The sequence below is a fragment of the Centruroides sculpturatus genome, unplaced genomic scaffold, assembly GCF_000671375.1.
Source record: "Centruroides sculpturatus isolate CEXI.00-Female unplaced genomic scaffold, Cexi_2.0 scaffold190, whole genome shotgun sequence".
NCBI classification, from domain to species: Eukaryota; Metazoa; Arthropoda; class Arachnida; order Scorpiones; family Buthidae; genus Centruroides; species Centruroides sculpturatus.
Genome location: NW_019384543.1, coordinates 407,070 through 434,037, shown reverse-complemented (window position 1 = coordinate 434,037; position 26,968 = coordinate 407,070). Strand labels below are relative to the sequence as shown.

The 26,968-nt window shown below is 30.3% G+C and overlaps 1 protein-coding gene across 1 annotated transcript in view; it reads right to left on the bottom strand.

The window, feature by feature from the left end:
* Positions 1–26,968, bottom strand: part of LOC111623416 (ubiquitin carboxyl-terminal hydrolase 8-like) — a 127,065-nt gene that overhangs the window by 37,041 nt on the left and 63,056 nt on the right. The window contains exons 13-15 of the mRNA XM_023365988.1: positions 21,528–21,624; positions 11,789–11,883; positions 6,878–7,034 (exon numbers count right to left, since the gene is read on the bottom strand). Of these exons, the coding sequence (XP_023221756.1) occupies positions 6,878–7,034; positions 11,789–11,883; positions 21,528–21,624 (349 nt within the window). The remainder of the gene's footprint in view (positions 1–6,877; positions 7,035–11,788; positions 11,884–21,527; positions 21,625–26,968) is intronic.

Here is a 26,968-nt window from a genome sequence, read left to right as displayed (position 1 = left end):
GATATAGTACCAGACTAGTCAAAAAAAAAAAAAAAAAAAAAAAAATGTTCTGTGGAGATTTTGAACATAGCAGGAATCTAACAAAACACATCATAGTTTTCCTCAAATGACTACATTAGTTCATCATTCTACCATCAGATATCAGGTGACACTGTTGCAACATGGTAGCTACTGGACAGGAGAAAGCATTTTGCATCCTAAAATTTTATATTAGTAACATAGTGTCCAGCAGCAGTTTCATACCCAATATGGTAAAGTACACCCTGCCAAAAACTCAATCTTCAGATGGTATGATCAATTTAACAGAACCAGTTGCATTTGTGAGGAAAGCTTCTTGCCATCCTTTGGTGTCTAATGAGGGTGGTGAAGCAATTTAGCACAGTCCACAAAAGTCTATGGTCAGAGCCAGCCAAGAAATGGTTTTCTGTAAAAGCTGTGTGGAGCTTATTGAAGAAATGTCTGAATGTATACCCTTATCAACTCCAGTAGTTGCATTATCTAAAGTAGGGTGATCAGGAGGGGTGATACTGAGCAGTGTCATTAAGCAAAATGAGTATGTTGTGATGTCACATAACTTAACAAATGATCAGCAAGAAATGCAATATTGAACCTCACGGAATTCTCATTAGGAATGACTCATTGACAATTATTGAATATTACTTAAATCCTATTTTATTGAAACATAGGCAAGATTATTACTTTCATTTTAAAACTGTATCATTTAATATCGTTTATAGCAAATATAATGTCTGTATAAATGATAATTACAATATATTTATAAAATAGACACTCCACTTAAGATTTACTGCTGTAACCCATGCTAATATCACATGATCGAAATAAGAAGAAATGATCCTCATTGCATATTGGTTAATTTCCATTATTAGTGATACACGTGTGTCACTGATCACTTGAGACAAACACACCAAATTTGTGTGTCTCAAAAGACTGTGTACAAACCCAATGAGAATGGCAAAGGTGTACTTGAGTATTGTTCTATGCCATACATTCATTAGAAATGATCATTGAAATTAAGTAGGCAAACCTTTTCACAATGACAGTTGTTGCATTCAGTACTGCCTCCCAGATCTTCCCAATTTTGACTGTTTTTAGTATTTCATTGTAGAATCAATCTTTGAATAGAGCCATTTTATTAACACACAAATATAACATAACCAATTTACAGATCAATAAATAAATAAATATTGTAATATATTCTGAAACTGTGTCTTCCTTTATTTGAATAATTTGTTATCACTACTAACAAATTATTCAAATAAATAAATTTTAAAAAATAAGCAATATTCATCAGTTTTAGACCCCATTTTCACTGATTTTGAATCTCCCCAGTTGGATTTTAAATGTTATGGCCATCTTAACCTTTCAACAATGGAATAGTCAGGTATGGTGCTACCCCTTAGTAGTGGAGAATAAATGTGCGAAATTTTTAGAGTATTTTTCCACACATTTTTTTCTCATTACCATTTTGGAAAAAGATTTTGTAAACAGTTATGTCTAGTAAAGAAAAGTCTTGTTTTTATTGTTACATAATTCATTTTTTTATGTGAATTTTTTTTTGTGGTACTTTTAGGCTAGTTTTTGGCTGACTACAGTTCTGAGTCATTGCAAGAGCTAATGGAATATGGGTTCATAGAAAGATGCATTTAAATGATGAAGCAGCATTCTATCTTAGCAGTAAGGTAAACAAACACAACATGTGAATTTGGGATACTAAGAATCTTCACTCATTTGTGAGACATTCTCTGCTGTTTCCAATTCAAAATTGTACAGAACTTTCTTTTGATGGTAGTACTCTCATGGATCAACATACTTTGCCACATCAACAGAGTGACTTATGCATGATTTTACCAATCAAGTAAATGGAGTCAATTCGCTATAACAACAATAAAAAAATATCTGTAAATTTTCGTCAGATTGAGTTTCCAGCGCTTCTTTTTAGTAGATAAAAGCAATATCACCCCAAACGAAGGTATGATGGATGCAAGAAAGACATCTGAATGTCACCAGTTCCTTTTTAGAAATTATTTGTAATTTTAATTGGATATATATTTTGTGTTTTTTAAAAGGACTTTTTAAACTTCTGGCAACAAGTAGCCTAAAAGGAAAGATCTGTTGCCAAGAATGTATTGTCTGGAACATGGAATAAATGGTGGTCCTTTTTGGGCAGACTGTCTTCAATTTTATTAAAAAATAATCTCCTTCGGACGAAAAATTTACAGCCTTATAGTTGTTAACAGAAACTATATTTACTTAACATTATTATTAAGGCCTGGATTTACATGTTACAAAACCATTAAAAATATATATAAATGTACTATGAAAATCCTAAAATACATGGAAAAAAGCATAATATATGCTTCAGAAAAAGAAATGGTTCTTTTTTTTTTCAATTTGTAGCTGGCAGTAATTCTTATATGCAAAGTAGGGTTGCCATACTTTCCACATTTTGCTTCTCATTCTGGTGTTCAAGCACACACTGTTACAGCTAAAAACTTCAAAAATATTTTATTTTGTTCCTTATTTTTAGAAAGATTCTCATGAAAAAATATTCTACTGCTACTCTATCTACAAATAAATCTTTGCATTTCAATTATCCTGTATTTAGATATGAAAAGTTTGTAACCTTAATCTGGAACAAAGAACTAAAGGATAGAAGGCTATTGCTTATGAAATCATGGTGCACTTATATACTTATTAGCATAAGTATATCAAATGATATTGGTTTTTTTCAATAAATTATTTTTAATTTTAAGCTTCCATTGATAGATAAATGATAAGAAATATATTTGATATGCTTATTTTTTTCGCTTACTGACAGAAAATCATTTTTCAATCTAATAAAAGTTCTGTCTGGAATTCTCTTGTCCATAATCATAATTTACAAGAAATATTTTAGCAATATATTTGAATTAACAACCAGATGACTGAGCAGTTAAGGTAACCTATTGCTCTGGAAACTCAAACAAACCTAAGTGGGTTGAAAATCCCTCAGAATTTTTTGGAATGATTCATCCCAGATATGTTGGATTCCATTTCTACCATCTGTGGACCTGGCCAAATTTTTTCAAAATTTTTTTCCCGTGCAAAAAAATTTTATTGCGATTTTAATTTACCTTTAATGACGCATGCTTCATGCTTAATTGCTTTTTAATAGTTTTTTAATGAGAGTTTGATATCAAATTTCATTCATTGTTCTAAAGTTGTAGTGCACGGATTTTCCTTCGGTAAAGTTATTTAAAGCTAGTTTTTGATGTGAAAAACGACCTCCGATAGTTTTTTAATTTTTAATCAATAGATTTTATTATATGTATGTTTAATTAAGTCGGGCTGCAGCAGATGCTATGTTACAAGTACCGGTACATTACCTATAATTAACTCTACTAAAACACTTTAAAATATTGCAACTAAAATCGTAAATGTTTGTATAATTGTAATTAAGTATGCAAAGTTTAATTTTAATTCTTAAGTTTTTATACTGTTTTTACAGGGGTGTAAGTAGTAAAAGTTATAAAAATTATAAGGAAAAACTATTGTAACATCGCACAATGCGGGTTGAAAATTTTAATCATGTTTTTAATTTATTTAATTTAAAAAATATATGCTCTCCACCTGAAATTAGTAGTGTCTTGCCCCTGTACATCATACTTTTCCTGATAACAATAAAGTCATGCCAGCCATCTATCTAACTCTTTACAGGGGAATTTTTATTAAATCACATGACTTCCGGTCTAGACCGGAAATTCGTATATAGTTAATCGAGGCCTCCTCGAGGGCATTTTTAAGATCCTTCTGATCTGTGATCAATAATAGAAGCTTTTTTCATGTCTATCTCAGCTTTGACCATAACCACAATGAGAATAATTGAGTGATGATCGGGGTTCAATGTATTTAGGTCAAACTATCCACAAAAATTCTGAGATTCCGATCTGAGATGTTGTCTTAACTAATTTATGTATCCAACAGTAAAGGGGAGGCTTGCGTTGCATATTCGAGCATCAGACTGTACGTAAGCACATAAAACACTAGCAAGCGGATAAAGATATATAAGATTGGGAGCCCCTTTACATAATTATCCAAAAATATAAAACTAATACTGTCTAACTTTAAAGCTACTTATAAATTACAATACACAATTGACTATTTATATTTTTCCTAATTTCGGTGCCCCCGAGACCCGGGACCTCCAGGCATGTGTCTCAAGTGCCTAGTGAATAATCAGGCAATGCTAGCTGCAATGTATTTACTTCGAATGTGTGACATAAGCCTCTTGTTGCCATTGGATACAGAAATTTCGTTATTCCCTAAAGTAGTTAAAATAAATTTCAGCCATTTTGGTTGGTTCCTAAAAGTGATATTCTTAAAAACACGAAATCTCTCTAACTTTACATAAAAATCTTTCAAGTATCCTCGTCTTATCTTCGTTATCTTCTACAAATGTGTCTCTATCTACCTATTATCAGGTTTATTGTCCACCCAGAACTTCCGGAAAATTCAAAATGCCATAAAAGATGCTAGAACATTTTAAATTCTCCAGAAACAATAAAATGCTTTAAATTTATCCTATGCAATGTTAAAATTTTAATTATAGATGGGAATATCAGATTACTAATAACTTTTANCACACCACCCCACGAGAGTCGAAAAAACTGTCAACATGACCTTTGATATTGCTGCGGACCTGCCGCACTTTTTTTGGCTTCAAGGATCGTCCCCGAAAGACTGCTGAATCTTGCGAATGGTTTACGCTCGGGTATCGCCAAGGTTTTTGGCAAAATTTGATGTAATATCGCTGCTCACATTGTTCAGTCATTTTCCAGCTTAGTTGAATCCGACGAGAGCGCACTACATGACCTCACTCATAGGCTGATTGCCAATGACTGACGCTTCCTGCAGGCGGGAAAAAATTCAGGGCTCTGCATAACTGTCCCCTCCACAACTTCACCGAAGGAGGCCTCTCACGCATCATTGGTTTACGCAGAAAAAAAAAGTCCGATACTTTTTGAATAGACCTTGTATGTTTCAGACTCTACTGAAAGCATTGTAAAATTACTTCTACAGTGAAATCTTGATACTTGAATTATTCCCAACCTACATGTTCAAGAAAAAATTGTTCAGTACTTGACCAAACAAACACAACCTGTTAAAAGAAATATTTGATTAATAACAAATATTTTAATTTTGTCATTCATAAAAAGTTTTTTATGACAAAAATGAGTAACTAATTTAAAAATTAAACTGTTGCTTATCTTCAGACAAAATTATACTCAATCTGGTTTGTTTTTTCACTTAATGCATGCAAAACCCAATCATCATGTTTTGCAACCATTCCAAGTCCATGAAGCATTTCAGCAATAAATGTCACTGACACATTATTTGTTGTATTCATATCTGCTGCATCAGTTACTGCTCTGCATGTTATCCATTAGATTAATTTTGCTTGGAATAAAGTTCAGCCTGAAACAATTCAAAAGTGCTTCAAGAAAGTTGGATTTGTTACAACCCAAGAAAAGATGTTGCAGCCTCACTGGACAGCCCACCTTGTATGGTGGAATTTGAGGAAGTAAATTTTGAAGATTTTGTTGCAATGAATAACAATATGGCAATCTGCAATGAACCTGAATCAGAGCCAATTTTCCAATCGGTATTGACCAAAGTTCAACCCAGCAGAAAAGTGTTAGCAGAAGTAACTGATGAAAGAGAATTAAGAGATAAGGACACAAACTGTAGACTTTTTGAAAGATGATGATGTCAGTCATTTGATAATACAGTTAAAGTCATTTGCTGTGGAAAAATGCCCAGGTATGCTGAGTGATATAGCCAGTATTGAGTGCTTTCTCTGCTTACCTTCATATAAAGAATTAAAAAAAAAAACTGACTAAAGTGATCAAACCATGAGAAACAATATATATGTAAATGTATTGATTTTTGTATGATACAGTATCGTATGATTGATTTTCCTGTGTTTTTACAGTACATGTTTCCATATTCCATATGACAATATCTAATAAAAACTATGCAATAAAACAAAGCACATTTATGTATGTATCAATACAGTTATTCTGTATGATGGCCAGTTCCTTCAGTCCCTTGAGGTCATCAACTTTCAGAGTTCTTATCCAAAATATTGAATATTTAAATAAATAAACATGGCTTTCTTTTGTTTTAGTTGTTTCAAATTGGGAGAGAGAGAGAGAGAGAGAGAGAGAGAGACCATTTTATATGAGAAAAAAAATCCTAACATCAACCAAGTAAAAACAAGTAAATGTTCCATGTATAAAACAATAATAGATAATACTAAATAAAAGAAAGCAATATTATTACAAATGTAATTCTTCTACCAGATATTGGTGGATTAAAATAATTAAAAATTATTTAAAAATAATTGTCAGTAACATTTTTCATATTTTTCTTTGTTAAGTCTTGTAGTTATTCCACATTCAATTACTAGCATATTTGAAAGTATTTGTTGAATATTTTATTAAGTATTTCTGAGATACATCTGTCTACGTTTTTAAATCTACTATACAATGAAACAAGATAAATGACACTGACAACAAAGAAAGTTTAGGACCCTGTATCTCATAAGGAGGCTGTGGCAACCTGCAGTTTATCTGACCAAAATTGTTTGAATTGACCCCCCTCTATCAGCCATTTTCATTTGTCATTTCCAATTTCTTAACACCCTATATAATAGTGATTTGATATGAAATATATTTATAGATATATAACATTTATTTTTGTGCACATATGCATACAAACAAGTTTTTATGTGCAATTTAGTAATGTATACATAATGAAATAGAACTATTGTTTAATCCTAGAAATTTATTTAAGATAAATAAAAAACAAACATTACTTTGAAATCTTTTGGTGCTATGGATTTATAAACACCAGCCCATAATGATCTAATTACAATAGCAAATTCTTCAGTTACACCACCAGAACTTTTCTTATCCCTGAAAATATAAAATTTTATTTTATAAAAATGGTTATTTAAAAGAATACATATCCATAAGATTTATATGTAATACTTAGTAATTATTATAATTCTGAGCAACTTTGATAATTATATTTATCAAAATTTAGCATTTAATTAATTATTAAATTCTCACTGAAAATATATATAATTATTGTATTAATATTTTAAAAAACTGAAATCAGAATAATTCATAGTTTTTTATTTTCAATTCAATTTTTTTGAGAACAAATACTCAATAAAAAAAAATATATATATAAAGTTGAATTTAACTTTATTTTCTATTAATTTTCTTTCTGTTAATCAAATAAAACATCCTAACATCAATTAATAAAGAAAGACTTGTAATTTTCTATTTAATTTTATATTATTTCATAACCCAAGACCATTTTACAAGAGGTATGGTCAGATGAGTGACCATGAGAGTCAATTATTAGAATAATGTAGCTACATTTTGACATAACTTTAGTGCATTACAGTAGTCAAACTGTTTTTTATTCTCCCTTGTAAAAGAATTTTAGAATAATTTTATTCAAAATATGGATCAGTAATTATAAAAACAATAAAATCAAATTTGTTATTGATGTTAAATTGCAATGTTGGCACATGTCAACTGTAATGAGCAAATTAAAAAAGAATACCTAGTTCAACTGCCACATAATATTTGATTTATGAATAGATAATCATAAATAAAATATTATTTCCAAATACAAATCTTTAGCCTAAAAATATCAAATCTGCTGCCAGATGTGATACTTTTAGGCAAGAGCTAATTGGAAACAGCAATAGAAATTTATATTTGTTATGAAAATATCAAACAGATTATCAGAATGTCAGCATATATTAGTATTTATTGAAAACAGTACAGTTCCATATTAAATGACCTAAATTTACAAATTAAATTTATAACTGATAAATTTAATTTATCAGTTATAAATTAAATTTTATTTTATTATATTAAATATTATTAAAAATTTATTACTAATTAAACATTTATTTATAATCAATATAATTTATAATTTAATTGATAAATTTATTTGAATTTATTGATAATGTTAGATTAGCCAAAAAGTTTTAATATAATTTTACTAAAATAACTTACTGAAATACAAACTTAAAATAATCAAACACCTTAGTATTTCCAGCAAAAAAGTATTTAATAAATTAAAAGCGTTTTCGACTATATTTAATAGTCTTTTTCAGTTAAGCCACTTTAAAATGAAAATGAACGTAAAATAGAACGCAAGCAATACAACGGTTTAAAAATTAAAATTAATTACAACAAAATAAAATGTAAAAACAAAATTAAATTATAAATAAAATATTAAGAAATTAATCGTGGTAATAAAAAAAAAAATAATAATTGTCATGATAAAAAGATTTCCATGCGCAGGATAGACTTTCTGCATCTCTATGGTTGATGCATCCTTTGTTAATATGCACCTTGTAAATTTCAAGTTTTTCAATATGTTTAAGGACTTGTTTGTTGGTGGCTGTCCTAATTATGAATGCTTTGTCCCAATGTACATTAATATCTTGATGTTTAGCGAAGGCTGCAAGGACGGTGCTGTCCATGTTTTTAATAGTAGAATACTTATGTTCTTTAATTAATTATTAATTAATTTAATCCTCTGTTTTAAAAGTCTCATAGTGGCACCAACGTAAACAAAATTTGAATTAAAATGGTGGTCACTTAAAGGAATAGAATAAACTCCTGTACTATTGTTACGGTTTCCTTTCTTCTTATCATTTTGTAAAATTCTATAAATCGTCGGATTACGACGATAAATAACTCTTAAATTATTCTTGTGAGATACTTTTATAATCATCGATTGTAGGAAAGGTATATAGTTGAGAACTACTCTTCGTCCTTGGCTCTTAGTTGTAGGTTGCTTATTTGTTTGATTACAAAATTTATCAATAAGAGCATTAATTTCACTTATACAATATCCCTGCTGTACAGCTATTGTACGTATGTAATTTAATTCTCTGTGTGTATCAACCATACTCGTACAGTGGGTATAGGCCCACTTTATCCATGATCGAAAGGCTGCATTCTTAAAATTGTGAGGATCAAAGGAATTCTTCGGTATAATAATAGGTAGATAGCTAGGATTTCGATAAATATCTGTCCATATTTCCCCATATTTACAAGTTATGGACAGATCCAGAAAATTTACGTTAATGTTACTTTTCTGTTCCAATGATAAAGTCACACCATATGGGTTGTTATTGATTTTGTTAAGGAAATATTGAGCGCTATTACTATTCCTCCAAATGATGAAATCATCATCATCATACTAGTTCACATAATAACGGAGATATTGGACTCCCCATTGGAACCCCTATTTCTTGTAAATATGTGTTCCCTTCAAATACAAAAAACGAAGTATAACAAATTAGGTGTGCAAGCTCTAAAATATGTTGGTGATACTCCGTTGCATTATTAATGTTAGTAATCAGGAAGTCTCTCGGCTCACAAAAGCAAGGCAGTAATTTTATAGATGGAAATAAAGATTTAAAATCCATCACAATCATAACTTCATTATCTTCAAGGTTAATGTTTCTGAGCTTGTTCACCAGTTGAACAGAGTTATTAATAGCATATGGGTAATCTTGAATCCTTGGTCGGATAAAATTAATCAGTTGTTTCTCAATTGCAAAAGTAGGGGATCCACATTTCTCTATAACAGGCTGTATAAGGCAGTCAGGCTTATGAGTTTTGCCAAAGGTGAAGATTCTCGGTGTTCTTGGTGCTTGTACTACAGAGTTATGCATTCATAAATAGTGAGCTAAACGATTGAAGAGAATTTTTTAACTCTTTGTTGTAGTGATTCTAAATATTTGTCAGGAACAGGTTGGCACTCAGTGTCTCTGATGTATTCCTGCAGTTTTTGGTTGTAGGAATTTCTTTTAATAAGAACTACTCCTTTGGATTTATCAGCTTTGATCAGCACTACATCATTTTTATGTAGCCATTCTCTTGCGTTTTTAATGCAATTGTGGAATTGTCTGCTCTTTATATTGGCACTTCTTTCTTTAGCGGTGCTGAATCTTGTTTCCCATCTTACATATTCTTGACTGGTAAGAATGTTGTACAGCTATTACATACGTACAATAGCTGTACAGCAGGGATATTGTATAAGTGAAATTAATGCTCTTATTGATAAATTTTGTAATCAAACAAATAAGCAACCTACAACTAAAAGCCAAGGACGAAGAGTAGTTCTCAACTATATACCTTTCCTACAATCGATGATTATAAAAGTATCTCACAAGAATAATTTAAGAATTATTTATCGTCGTAATCCGACAATTTATAGAATTTTTCAAAATGATAAGAAGAAAGGAAACCATAACAACAGTACAGGAGTTTATTCTATTCCTTTAAGTGACCACCATTTTAATTCAAATTTCGTTTACGTTGGACAGACTTTTAGAAAGACTTTTAAAACAGACGATTAAAGAACATAAGCATTCTATTACTAAAAATGTGGACAGCACCTTCCTTGCAGCCTTCGCTAAATATCAAGATATTAATGTACATTGGGACAAAGCATCCATAATTAGGACAGCCACCAACAAACAAGTCCTTAAACATATTGAAAAACTTGAAATTTATAAGGTGCATATTAACAAAGGATGCATCAACCATAGAGATGCAGAAAGTCTATTCTGCGCATGGAAATCTTCTTATCACGACAATTATTATTTTTTTTATTACCACGATTAATTTCTTAATATTTTATTTATAATTTAATTTTGTTTTTTACATTTTATTTTGTTGTAATTAATTTTAATTTTTAAACCGTTGTATTGCTTGCGTTCTATTTTACGTTCGTTTTCATTTTAAAGTGGCTTAACTGAAGAAGACTATTAAATATAGTCGAAAATGTTTTTAATTTATTAAATACTTCGTTGCTGGAAATACTAAGGTGTTTGATTATTATAATTTTACTGACAAATTTTATCATGTTTTGAAATTTTGTTTATGATTTGCATCCTTGACATATAATAGATACTCTGTGCAAGATATTTTTATAGTATAAATGCCATATACCATATTTTTAGATTAAAAATAATAATGCCAATTCTTTCTGGTTTTACAAATTTTTGCAACTTTTAACATTCAATTTCAATGATACATTATATAAAATTAGTCAAAACATTCTGTAGAATCATAAAGATTTTAAAGAACTTTCAGTATTATAATAATATATCAATAATACAGAGTAAAAAATAAAAAGTTGTATAAACAGTAGAGCATCGATTATCTGNCAATTTTTATAATATTAAGAGATAACCTTTCCGCTTCTCTTTATATAAGATGAGTCAGCATTAAATCTTGATTAACATATTGCTGGAATTTTAGAGCCATCTATTGTGTATTGCATTTAACATTCTTTAAACTTTGTAGTTTCACAAAAAACGACAGAACTTTTTTGGTTACCTAATATAAATGCTATATACCATATTTTTAGATTAAAAATAATAATGTCAATTCTTTCTGGTTTTGCAAATTTTTGCAACTTTAAAATTCAATTTCAATGATACATTATATGAAATTAATCAAAACATTCTGTAGAATAATAAAGATTTTAAAGAACTTTCAGTATTATATATCAATAATAGAGAGTAAAAAATAAAAAGTTGTATATATTTTGTAGTTCAATCGTCATCTTTTGGCTTGCATTATTACTTTAAATTATCCTGGATATATAAAAATTATTTTAAGGTTAATTTTTTACACACCTATTTATATCAAGTTCCATCGATGAAGTTTAATTTAACGATAAGGATAAAGAGACAGTGCATGATAGACATTGTATAACAGCATTCATAAAACACGTGTTCCATAAATTTTGAAGTCCGGTAGCAGCTCTACCCTGAAATCATTTATATACTTTAATAATTATAAGTAATCACTAAAATGCATAAAAAGATAAACATGTATATACTATTAAAATAATATAAAACAAAAAACATTTCTTAAGAAATAAATTTTGAACAAATTTCTTGAGAATTATTTGCTGAATTTTCTAGAAATTTGACAAATAAATAATGTATCAAATATGAGAAAATATCAAAATATACAAATTTATTCAGACCACTCATCTAAATTTCTGAAATATCAGAAACAAAATCAAACAGTAAAAAAGTATATTACTAAATTGCACACAAAGAAAAATATATTTTCCTTCTAACAGGGATCAGAAAAAATTAACTACTTCTTATAAAGATTAACTTCAGAATTTTAAATAGAAACAAAAATCTTCATTTAAATTTTAAATTTACTAACTTGCTATCCTATTAAAAGGAGCAAAAAAAATTTTTTTTGATGTTTTATGGATTCTTCACTGTATTTTAATAACACAATTTACTATTTCAGTTTATTTTCAATACTTTTGAAGATATTAGGTGTAAATGAGTTTTTCTTATATACACACTTGTTGTTGACACACAGAAACCTTGTAAGGACCACTACAAGTCAAACAAGTTTTGTATCATAATTGTGCAGGCCCTTGGAGAATGCATGTTCTGCAAAATTCTCAGAAACATTTGACCAACAGTAATGTTTGTAATCTTACTTATAATAAGGCATATTATAAGTAATATTGCTGTTAAGCAATCCGTATTGCTGAGGAAACCTCAAATGACCAAATCTTTTTTTCATTTGCTGTTTTTGAGTTAAGGTAGTAAATCTAGTAACTACATGTTTACAACTTATAGTAAACCTTCACATGAGAAAATCTTGTGCTACTATACACAATATTAATTGTAATTGTTTCTATTGCTCTTGTAAAATTTTAATTTCTGGTTCTTATGGGGCTTTACATGTGTCAACAATATGTAATTTGTGTGATCACTTTTCTGTGAGGAACCAGACTAATGAATTTCGAGAGAAAATTCATTTTTCATTATTTTTCTACTTAATTAAATCTCAGAAATAAAAACTTTTCCTATTTTAGTACCGGAAGATGAATAAATTTCACTTCTCTGGAGTTGTTTCCTTTCCCAGGGAACTCAGAATGTGTCACTGGGAACTAAAACAAAAAAATTCCCTATTGGTGAAGAAGGACAACGTGACTTGAAAGAATAAAAAGAAGAATTCAGGGAATAGAGGTCATTGAGAGTCCGAGAGAATATTCCTGAGTGCCAACCAAAAGGAGTTATTGTCGTCGTCTGCCACTGCCGCTCCTCCCAAACATCCTGTGTTTCTCCGGGAAGACCTATGAAGAACTGACGGATTTTAACTTCTGATACTTTAATCGCCATTCAAAGCCCTAAAGACATTCTCAAAGACATTTCCCAGCCTCCCCAGTGTCTCCATGACTATTTGGAATATCCTGTGAACCAGGTATTTATAACTACACGTGATGTCATGTAAACTCTCTCTCTCTATCATTTCTTTTCCTTATTCTATCCATTACATTAAATTAGTTATTTTTGCTATTAGCCTCATATTCGAGTGAATCACTTCCGATCCATCTCTCAACCCTCCTCCATCCCGAATCCGATCACTCGTGTACGTAATCGCTTGCTCAAATTCTAAAGTTGCAGTTTCTGTGTCTATCCTAAAGACACAATGATGTCAGTCCTGACAAGGTACCAAGGAGGTACTGACCCTCTGGTCGCATTTCTAATAAATTATGAATAAGCTTAGTTCTATTTTGTGTGTATCTGATGTTTTTAAAAAGATAATGTTATTACATAATAGAATTATTTGCACATTAATAAAAGGCTATTTACACTTTTTGATAAATTTAATAAAATTTTTGGCTGTCATAAGGTGGTATCAAAAAGTTTCCAGACTAGGCCTATAAAAAGTTACATGTTTATCTTATTCAAATCTGGTCACTGTCCCCTTATGAGCACATAAAATGATTACAGTGCCTCTTCCATGACTCAAAGATACCAAGAAGTCAGCTTCCCAAAGGCATGCCAATACTGCCTGTGATTCTGTTTAGATTTGTTAATGGTCTCAAAGTGATGCCTTTTTGTCTCAATTTAATTTTGGGAAACAAAGCAAAGGAGAGTACAGAGGATTTTGGACAACCGTCATCTTGTTTTCTTCCAAAAACTGTGTCATATTCAATGAGATGCAAATGGGCACATTGTCAAGATGCAAAAGCCAATAGTCATTGCACCACAGTTTTGTTCAGAGCAGTTTTGGCTCAAGCATCTCAAACATCACAGTAAGATCAGAATTAACCATCCCATTGAGAGGAACAAATTTTCAGTAAATAATGTCCTTAATGTAAAAAAAAAACATGGTTTTCATTAAACTCCTGAACTGCTGCGCTTTCTTTGGTCATGGTGACTGCAGGTGACATTGTAATAACTTCTGTTTTGTTTCATGATTATAGCCATAAACCCATGTTTCATTCACGGTGATGATCCTCAACAGAAAAGCTGAGTGATTATTAGCCATGTCACGAAGCTCCCTGCACATGTCAAAATACTGCTGCATCTGCTCATCTGCTCAACTGTCAGGATCTGGGAAACAAACTTTGCAGCAATACAATGTTCAGATTGTGCATGAGGATCTCTTGGTACACTCCATAACTGATTCCAACAATTTCACACAACTGATGGATTGTTTGGCAATGGTCCTTGTGGATGAGTTGACAAATTTTTTACATTCAAACATTTATTTCTGTTTTGCTGGTGGTTGGATAACTGGAACACTCATCATCTTCAACTGACACTCAACCAGCATTAAAACATGCATGCCATTCAAAAACCTGTATTCAGCCTGAAAAATAGTCATTGCTAGACTGCTGTAGCATTTTCAGTGTCTCAGTGGCAGATTCCCTAATCTTGACACAAAATCTGATTGATGCGCATTGCTTGAATTTGTCATACATCATCGTGATTGCAGAATGATCCTCATACTACTTTACAAAACCACATGAAACAATTGAATGCAAGTTCACTCTATGACATCACTAGATATGCTCACTCAGTAGACTTGGAAATGATGATCTCCACCAGGACACACAATTCAGTTGAATGGTATAGTTACAGCAGCTACAGTCTGAGAACTTTCTGATACCATCTTGTATATGACTGAACACTTTTTCATATACAATACTGTAGGTATCAATTGAAACAAATTAGACACACAAACTTCAGACAGGAAAATTTATACTCATCTAAAGATTTTCAAATTTATTGTCATCTAGATATTATCACAATTCAATCATTTTTAAAAATGATTTGATTATGATAATACAATTTAAACATAAATTATATCAATAACATTCACAATCCAACAATTGAATGATGAGTGGCAATTTAAAAAATAAATAAATAAAACAGATTTGAAAAAATTGAATTCACTTTCCAGAGTTAATAGTACTGTACTGTATATATCTAAAGTAGGGGTCCCCAAAGTGGTCGATAAGAGTGTTCCAGGGGTCGATTAATACACGAGGGTCAAAAGGGGATCAATTAATACCAAAGAGGATCAATTAAACTGTCTAGGAAAAAAATAGAATATTCCAATAAAAATTCGAAATACGGATATGATCAACAACATTACTGACTACCCTAGTTATAACTTGAGTTTTTGCCTTAGCCTATGCCGCTTTAAGCATGTGTTACTCTGTTTTCACGCATCTGGCAACTGTATTAGTGTTGCAAACATATTATGAATCTGGTAGTTCATTATACACAGACATACGTTGTGTGAGATTAGCCGAGAGTACTTACTAAGGGTACCACTTACACAACTCAGAATCACGAGATTAGATCTCTAAACTTTTTTCTAGGAGGGCTGTTGATATTAGAGAGGATATAGACGGCAAAGTCTGTATCCAACGTCAAGATTCCTCGACACCAGTTAATCAAATTTAGGTATGCAGATTAACGCGTTTGATTCATGGAGGGAATATGTTTGATTCAGACACTTGAGACACATATTTTTAACAAATAAAAGAAAAAAATTTAATGAAACAAATGAGCGGAATCTATACAAAAATGGAGTAACTAAAATGAACATTTCGAGAGAGAGAGCTCACAATTTCTACTGTAATCATACTACCTCTATGTCTATTTCTCTTCTTCTGTTCTTTAATGATTGACTTCAATTCTTCCTAGGTAGATCTTGCAGGGCACACATTTATATATTTTCTTCTTTATCTACTGACTTAACGAAACATGGGAGTCCAATATGGGCATTGGCCTTCAGGAGATGATATGGAATATGTCTTCCTTCTCGGGAATTTCATGGCGTACTCCTCACTAAGGGCGTTGACCTTAGGGAGCCAATATGGAATATGCCTGTCTTCTAGGAGATCTTCTGGCATACTCCCTGAATCATGCAAAATTCTTTCTATTTCTCACGACTGTTCTCCAATCAGCCTTTTGGATTCTCTCACGTGAACAGAGAAAAAGGGGATGTATCGAGGGGTTAACAATTCCCAGGGTGCTGAGATTTGTAGTAGATAAGGGTAAAACAAAAGGATGTTTCAACTTCTGTTGCAGGAATTGGCTTTTTATCAGTTTCTCTCGTTTAGAAAACCAAAATTTCTCACCAAAATTAAAGAATATTTTTCGCTAAAAATTTAACTTTATAATTAAATTATAAATTAGTCACAGGAGCAATTCAGATCTCACAGTTGCACTGTTACACTCTAGTAGGGTTGACACTCTTAAGTATTTTATATCTAATGTCGATATTTTGTCCTTTACAGAGAAAATATCGTAATATATCGAAAATCATTAATATAGTACAGAAGTGTTTGCAAGGAAAAAACTTTAAAATTGTTCAAGCTTGAAAAATCATTATGGCCTTTCAAGTAAAAATGGAGCTATTTAAATCTTCACTGGTACGATCTGATTTTAAATATTTTTTAAACTTGCGAGTACTAAAAGAAAATGAAAAGATTTCCAACTGAGATTTGGAGATATATATTAAACATCTTGATATATTAAGAGAATACTTTAAAGCACATTTCGAAGACTTGGAGAATATGCATGTTCCAGAATGGTTTGCTAATCCATTTGATGTAAAAATAGATAATGAAGGTAATGAACCTGGCTTAGAAGATGAACTGAGTGAAATATATGTAGATTTCGAAGTGTTGTTTAAAAATAAAAATTTCAGTGAATTCTGGAGCAATAACAATATTGCCACTAAATATCCCAAGCTCAGAGCAGAAGCTGAACCTTTCTTACTTGCATTCCCAACTTCATACATAGTTGAAGCTGGTTTTAGCCACGCAAACGCAAATTTGACAAAAAAGAGGAACAGATTGAAATTGGAAAACTGTGGTGATTTGCGACTATAACTTACCAATTTTCAACCACATACCAATAATCTTGCTGCTTCTCTTCAGACTCATTCATCCCACTAATAACTATTTTAATAAAAAGGCATGTCAACATATTTTTAAGGAATTCAGTAGTAGTTGCAAAATAACAGTAAAAGGTTTTTTCATCCAATATAACTTATTTTTTCAAAGATAAGTGTGTATTTTACGTATTATGACACGTACAGTTTAAGAACTATAGGCAAATTTCCATCAATCCATAATTTTGTTATTATTTTTTAAGATCATAAATCAGTGAAAAAGATCTCCTTTTTCTGTTAATGTTATTGGATGGATTTTATAAGATATGGGAACTATAAATTCTTTTGTTGGGTTGTTATGCAGGACACCTTATCGCTTAACATTAGAAATGCAAAAATGATTTAATGTTTTTGTTAAATACTTAATCTAGAGGTTGATAAGAAGGCAAATATTCTATAAAGAGGTCGACAGGATAAAAAGTTTGGGGACCCCTAATCTAAAGCATCGATAGTGAATAACATGATCAACTAATAACTGAATGACTGTTGTGCATATCTTCTTCAGTAGATGTGTAGCCTGCTAGATATATTTGAAAAGTTTTCCTTTCAGAGGTAATTTCAATTTCAGAAATACAAAATAGTTGCAAGGAGATATATCTGGAAAATACAGTGGTTGGCTGAGCAAAAACTGGCTTTGGGTCAGAAATTACTACACAGTAACTTATTTGTGTTCAAGAACATTGTCAAGAAGCAAGAATAAATTACCTAGTAAGTGATAATCAGGTCTGATTTGAAGAATCCACTTCCACAACCATTGCAAAATTCACAAATAACTTGCTAATGATAGTTATTTTCTGGAATAAGTTTGTGGTGAATAATACTATTGTTGATAATGGAATTATTCATCTGAGAATTACTGTCTACATTGAAAGATAAAACTGAGCATCCTGATCTTTCATTATCTAATTTTTGAAATGTATCATCAGTATATCAGTAGAATGTAGAGTATTTGCGCATGAGCTAAATACTTATCTCCATACACATAATGCATCAATGTCTTAGATTTGTTACCGCTAAAGCTCGAAACTCATTAATCTGCAGATTACCTAGCTAATCCATTAAAGTTGTGAAAATTGTTCCATTTCTCAAATTACCTAGATAATGTGCAGAGTATCTAGGTAATCCGCACATTATCTACTAGGCACTCGGTAAAGTGAAAATAAGATCTTTGCCACAAATAAATGTACCACAAATAGGTGTGCTTGTCGCAGAAACCAATTGCTATGAAATTCAAAGTGTCACCAATCTTTAGACTGCACAATTGGATAATGCTACCTATGGTGGGTAAAATGGCGGCTCGTCTCTGATTCCAGCAAAGAGAAGAAAGGAAACAGTGGGGACGCACGTTCAAACCTAACCTAACCTATTCTAATAATTTGGTTGGTAATAATTATGGTAATTTATTAGAATAGGTTAGGTTAGGTTAGAACGTGCGTCCCCACTGTTTCCTTTCTTCTCTTTGCTGGAATCAGAGACGAGCCGCCATTTTACTCACCATAGGTAACATTAACTGCACAATTACATCATGCGATCACCAGAAAAAGTATGATAACTTTATTATTTTTCGTCTCCGGTCCAAAAGTAGGGTATCGTTGAAGTCGTCTCGGTCCCCTCAGTTCAGATAGATACTCAAAGTCCCGAAATTCCATAGGTGGGGTTATCTATATAATAATTTCCCTAACTGTATTAATATTTTAAATTGTTTGATTTTTTGTGTTTTTTAATTGGTTGATGATTGATTCTATCAACTAATTTGTCAATTGTTTGATTGTATTAACTTGATTCTTTAGATATCGAAAATAAAATAAAGAACATTATGTTAATTTAAGCGTACAGAAACATTGCTGTTGTTTCAGCAAAGATCTTATTTTTACTTTACTGAGTGCTTAGTAGGTAATTTGCAGATTACCTAGATAATCTGCACATTACCTAGGTAATTTGAGAAATAGAACAATTTTAGCAACTTTACGGATCACGCTAGGTAATCTGCAGATTAACGAGTTTCCGAACTTTAGCGGTAACAGATATACTTTTTTAAATCTCAAAAGCAAAATTTAACTTCATAGTAGTTTTGTGACCATAGAACACACAATTATCAATATGGCAGATAAAAAATTTCAAAAATATTGCAATGTTGTACTGTCATCAATCACACTAAATGCTAAAATACTGATATATATTGATAGATGTCACAGATAATTTGTCTTGTAAAATATCAGTCTCATTATTTAATTGCCATACTGTGTATGAATGATTATGATTTTACAAATCTAACTAACTGAACAGTTTTTTATAACATATAATTTTATACAAAACTGCAGTATTACTATTTTTATTATTTGTCTGCCTAGATCAGAGGTTTTCAACCTTTTTTTTACCCATGGACCCCTTTTCCTCTTAATTTTTTTTTTGTTTATTCTCCATACATTGCACAGAAAAAAATGTTATATTTTTTTGTTACATTGTTTCAAATTGGAAAAATATTTTCATACTGAAGCTCTGAATTTCAGAAAAAGTATCTACTGTATTTAATATCTCTTACCTTGTCAAGATGGAGTTTTGCACAGAACTGAAGGTTAGGGTTAAAATAAATTGATTACCTTTATACTGGAGGGAGGCTATAAAGTTTATAGCCTCCCTCGCTAATCTTCAAGATCTGGAACAAACTGACACAAAACGTTCAGAAATGTCACTGTCAAGTGACATGATGCTGATGGTATAAGATTCTCCTAATAGACCCTGGTTTTATAATCTCTCTTTGACCTTTGTCAATGAGATATGTATGTCATTTATGTATTCAATATTTTAAATAATTTATATGTTAATCCTTATGCAAGAAATGAGTAATAAATAAATTGACAATATACAGTATAAATTTAATTTTCAGTAAAATAATTGTTCTGAAGTAGAATTACCCTATAGACCACTAAAATATCACAGTGAACCCCAATTCCATATTTTCTTCTGTGGACCCCAGTGGACCCCTGGTCTAGATGTTATCATTTATAATTCATTATTTTTTACATTTTTATTATTATTTTTTGTGTTAATGAAGTTAAATACTTAAGATATAACAACATTATTCTTGTATGAATTCATTAATCCATCTATCTCATAAAAAAATACACTATAGTTATTTATCTAGTTATTGTCTAGATAACTGTTGTTATCGTTTCTGGTAATAGCATGATTTCACATTCATAAAAGTTTTGATCATTGCTTACAAAAAACTGATCCAAGTGATTTTTGACATTGTCATTTCAAGTAAATGTCTTACAATTAAAAAAAATTTGTATAGAACGGAACAAGTAATAATCTGAGTGTGCTCGATCTGGTGAATATGGCTGGTGTGATAGCACGTCCCATCTAAGTTATAACAGTTTATGATGAGTTACCAAACTTGTGTGAAATTTGACATTATTATGGTAAAACACTACACCTGTTTTGTTGATCAAGTCTGGCTGCCTTTTCTGTTTGATGATATTACTCAATTTGTTTACTCAATGGCAGTACACTTTCAAATCAATTGTTAAATTGTCTAGTAAAAAGCTCCAAAAAAAATTTTTCTTAAAATCCCACCAAAGAGAGCATCTCTCTTTAAGAACATGTGGAACCCATATATCAAGCTTTGAAATGATACCAATTTGTTTCAAGTAATCATAAACAGTTCAATTTGACAAATTTAATCTCTTAGTGATTTCACGTGTTGTTATTTGACAGTTTGCTTCAATCAGTACCTTTATTTTGTTTTCATTGGCTTCAACTGGCCATCCAGAATGTGGTGTATCTTCAATATTGAAATTGCCAGAACCAAATTTTGTAATCCAGTTTTGGTACTGTTGTTCTTGTCAATACATCTTCTCCATACACATTACATAATTTTTTTCTTGCTTGAACAGCATTCTTACCTTTTCAGTAATAAAAGAGCAAATATGTCGAAAATGCTGCTTTTGATCTTCCATATTTGATGGAACACAAAAAATAAACAATTGCACAAAATCAAACAAAATTTTTTACAAGCAAGCCTTAAAATGCTAGCTGTCAAAATATATAATGATAATACAGTTTAAAATGAAAATGGCGAGAAAAATACGACTAATCCATCAAGAGGTAAAAAAAAAAACAAAATTACTTTCCGAACAACCCTATATAATCACTTCTTTTAGAACTTACCTGATTTCCATACACAGGTTGCAAATTTCTTAATCTAGCAGCACTGATTTCTTCCGGTTTAAGATTTCTATTAATAGTAGGAGAAAAACACTCTGAGCTAAAAGTAAAATTAATTAATATTAGCTATGCTTTAGACCTTTATTTTATATATATATATATAATTTTTTTGTATGCTTATATGAACAATGCATATAGGATGATCAAAAAGTAACTTAAAATAGTGTGTAAAATTCAAGAATTGTAGAATGCAAGAAATAATCCAGATTGGCAACACTAAACAGTTATGATGCAGCATCTCCAAATGACAAAAAAATATTAGAAAAGTGATCTTGTGAATAAATCAGAGCAATTATTCAACTTTTGTGAGCCAAAAAGATTTCACCAGCTGAAATCCATTATCAATTTAACAAGATGTCAGGAATGAATGATAGGAATATCACTTTGCAGCAAACTCTCTTTCAGTTTAGTATGGAATATGGAAAGTATGTCTAAATGCAGGGCTAGCACAGCCATATATTCAGATAGGCTGATAGATGAAGTGTAAAGGTAACTAACTACCTCAGGTGTCAAACTAATAAAAAAAATGTCATAATATTTATAGAAATATAAATACTTGGTGCTACCTGGTGCCAAAATTATTTGGAATGCTCCTGTCCACATGTATTAACATCTAACAATAAAACTCACAAGTGATGGCATGTCTCAATTTCATGAAATATTACAAGCAAGAAAATGACTTTCTTCAGCAAATTATTACAGGTGACAAGACAAAGACATTTCACACCCATTCAAGATGTTGCCTCTGCAGAATGGAAACAGTCGTCTTTACCATGAACATGAAAGTTTAAGTTTAATCTGCTGAAAAAGTTATAACTACAGTCTTTTGGAATTCAATGGGTATTCTTTTGATAGACTTTTTTCAAAATAAAACATACTATTAATGCCATTTCATATTGCAACATGCTTGAAAGAGATCATTAGAAGAAAACATCCTGGATTATTTAGTTGAAGTATAATGTCATGCCATAACAATGCTAAACCACATGTGGCACACTGAATTTACTGCAGACATTTTGATGGAAGATTTTTCATCATCTTCCACACAGTCCTTTCTGACTTTACATTTTACTATATTTGAAAGAACATACTAAAAAAAACCACTGATTACAAAAGTGAGAGTTGTTGCTAGGTAGCTGCAATACAAGGACAAGAGTTTTTTGAAGCTAGGATAAATTAAGTTCATTACATACAATGAATTTCTGATTTTGTACAGAAACAGCACATTGTCTTTAAATATATCTGTATTTTTCATTTCTGCAATAAAAATATTTATGTTAATTGCTTTGTATTACTTTACAAAGCCAATTTTATCACCCCATTTTTATAAACTTTTTTGATCATTCCATATTTAAATTTTAGAAAAGTTTTGTACTTTGAATTTAAAATAAAAATTACAATGCACTATATTAATACTTATTAATAATGAAAAGGATTAACATAAAAATAACCTAAAACTTGTTGATTAACTTATTTCTTTTTAAAATAAAAGTGATTATTATGATTCCTGTGCTTCTTTGCACTAACACTGGATGATAGAACTTTTATCATTTTCAATTTAAATTTATAAAACACTAAGACACTCATGTCTACAAAATAAATAAATATATATATATATATAAAGAATAAAATAAAGAAAAATTAAAATGAATAATTCAGATCCTATATAAAAACAATCTAATTTCACAATTAAAAATATTCATTTAAATCTTCTATGTAATAACTAATTTTAGTCACTGTATTCTTTGCACTTTAGCAATAAGAATATATGATATAAAATCTCTTTGTAAGCTTTACTTAATCAGAATAATGTATAGCTTATAATGAAAGACAATAACAACTAATCATGTACTGTATTTTAGATAAAATAATAATAATTAAAAATTTCAATTTTTAGAATTAGAAATCTTAAACAGTTCTTAAATTAATTAATTGAAGTTACTTTAAATTAAATTTCTTTAATTTACTATTTAATAATAATTAAATTATCATAACAAAAATGCTTTCATACTGCTTGTTAAGGTAACTATTTTATTTATAAGAATGTTTTTAACTTCCATTAAGCCATCTTCAGTTTTACCTACAACCTGTTCTAATGAATAAAAATAAAGCAAACTGTCTAGTGGCATTAAAGTTGATTATTTGCAAAGCTTTTAATTAAAATTAAATGCTTTGCAAATGGGGAGCGCTTCTAGCCATCATCAGTGTTGGCGACTTTTTTTACTCACCTTCTCCAAACAACATCTTCCTGTGAAATGTTAGACAGTACAATAATTTCTAGTGCCAAAAGGTTAATAATGAACTTGTTACCATTAATTCTAATTTTATTGTTGTTGGTAATGGCTGGTATTGAAATAAATCCTGGCCCTCTGCAACATTCACCAGTCAAGATAAGTCAAACCAACATGCAAAAAAGGGGACGTGGAAGATCTAGAAAGGAATACACACAGAATTCTGAAGATACAAGCCAGCTAGTGGATATTATTGGCAAAGAATTTCTGACGAAGATATGAAAAATAACAAAAGCACCACTAATAAATCTAGGATTGAGAATTATTTCGAAACACCGGAACAACCCGACCAGTTAAGTGATAATGATTCGAGATACTCCTTAAAATCAATCTATAATTTAATTCAAAAGGAATTTGAACTACTTAATCAAAAAATTCACTCAATGAGATAAGACATAAGTTGTGTACAGGAAGATAATAAGAAAATCAGAGAAGAAATGAAAACTATTATGCAAAAAATTCAGCAATGTGAAGATAGAACAAAGACTTGTGTAAACCTAAAAGGTATGTTTGAGTTCGAATTAGATAAATTACATAATGAAGACACTAAAAGGAATCTTGTTATAATTAATTTTCCGTTTAAAACTGATGATAAGATGCAAGAACTCAAAAAATTCATTAAGGGTAGATCTTGACCTAAAAGACATAGAAATAGAAGGTCTAATTCAATTAGCTAAAAGAAGGTCAAATAATCAAATTATAAAATTAATAACAGATTCGGTCAAAGATAGAAATTTAATACTTAAAAGATTCTGGACAATGAGATCAAATATAAAAAAAAGAGTTGAAAAAAACTATCATAAAAACAGATCTTTGTACTAGATCTAGAATTAGAAGAAAACTACTAATCAATAAAATTAAATCAGAATTTTCGACTAACACCAGAGTGGTAATTAGAGATTACTATTTTATAAAAGATAATCTGATATACATGATTGACATTAACAATAGTGAAATCATAATAATTAATTCTTTTTTGGGGCAAACTACCAAATATTCGCAAAAAAAGCAGTAGTAACAACAAACAAATTGTCTGGCATCCATGATAATTATCCAAATAATAAGAATAATGATAATAAAACTGAAAAGAAATTCTACTTAAATAAATACAACTATTGTCAAACTAATAAAATTAAGTCCGATATAAAACTAAATAACCTTGTGATTAGTTTTTGGAACTGTCAAGGCCTCAAAGGAAAATTTCAAACACTAACAAAACAGTTTATTTACTCTAATACAATTATGGGTTTAACAGAGACTACAGTTTCCAGATAAAAACTATCTAGAACAAGATAACATGTTAGTGTCCAGTAATGTTCATCGAACAAACAAATTTGAGCGCTCTTTGGGAGGCATACTTCTTATTATAATAAGAAATTTTGGAGAAATTATATATCAAAATATAACAACATACTATATGCTAGTGATAATAAGAATTAATAAGCAACTCAAAACAGCTTGGAATGAATCTTATCTAGGAGTAATTGTGAAATACCTCCCCCTCCAGTGATTAAGAGGAAACCAATATTTAATGAAATCCAGCATCAGATGGACAGATGGGCCTTTTCAATACACTTATGGTTATTCGGAGGAGATTTCAATTCAAGAATAGATGAGATGCAGGACACAAAGATATATTTAAATTATGAAAATATTAACAACAACAGACAGTCCAAGGATAAAATTTTAAACAGTGAAGGAAAAATTCTATTAGAATTTGTTCAGGAAAACCAATTTGTTATACTCAATGGCAGAATGGATGGTACATACATATCTCAAAATAGAAAATCAATTGTAGATTTTATTATATGTTCTCAAACCTTAATTGAACATTGTCAGACTTTAACAGTACTTGATGAAGATATCTCAGATCATTTTCCTGTATGACTCACACAGCTTACTGAGTTGGATACAGGTAGATATATAAAAAGGATGATATAGCAAATGTCAGGAAAAAATGTAACTTTAAAATTGATAAAACACTATGTTTAAATAGAGTTGACTCTATAACAGCCGAATTGATAAATTGGGAGGAGAAAAACAATCCGATCGATAATTACCAAAAATTAATATCCAAAATAATTACAGACCGATTGCCTTATTATCCAGTTTTAGAAAAGTATTTACAGCAATTTTGGCAGAAAAATTTAAACAATGGATAGAGGTAAATAATTACAAAAATCCAACACAATATGCATATATAGAAAATGGTGGTACTCAAAAATCCTTGTTTGTTTTACTGACAACAATTCAAATACAATTATTAAAGAAAAGACAGAAGGGTTTTGCAATATTCTTGGACTTAACAAAAGCTTGTGATTCTGTTAGTATAAAGTTGCTACAAAACAAATTAAATAAACATAATGCAAGATATTGCTTAATTAACATAATTGGTCAATTATATGGTAACTACAACGCGATTATTAAACAAAACAACATATGCTGGAATTCGTTTACAAATAGTAGAGGACTATTACAAGATAATCCCTTATCTCCAATTCTATTTAATTTCTATTTATTCGACTTAAACCAATGTTTTTTAAGGGAAGATGATGGAATCTATATAGATAATTTATGTATTCACTCAATTTCATATGCAAATGACATAATAATACTAGCTCTTACTGCAATAGCTTTAAAGAGAAAAATCATACAGATAACTGAATATCTAGACAATTTAAAAGTAAAAATAAATCCTGTCAAATCAGAAATTATGATTTTCAGAAATGGAAATAATCTCTCAAAAAAAGTTAAATCCTTTTACATTAAGAATGAAAAAATTAAAATAGTCAATGAAAAAAATTATTGGGAAATATTTTTACGTTTAACTTATCCTTCTGCAAACAATATAAATGTACTACAGTCGACCCCCCTATAACGTATGTTCCTATAACGACAATTCCTATAACGTAGCGAAAAAATTGTAGCAACTTTCGTATAACGTACCTCCTATAACGTCGTTTCGCGACAAGATTGATAGAGTCTGGACCAATAGTGGATGAGCAGCCGAACTACTTTCCTCCGACCCTGCGCCACGCTACGGAGCGGCTAAATTGAGTTTGCTATCGTCTGTTTAGTATTATATATAAATTA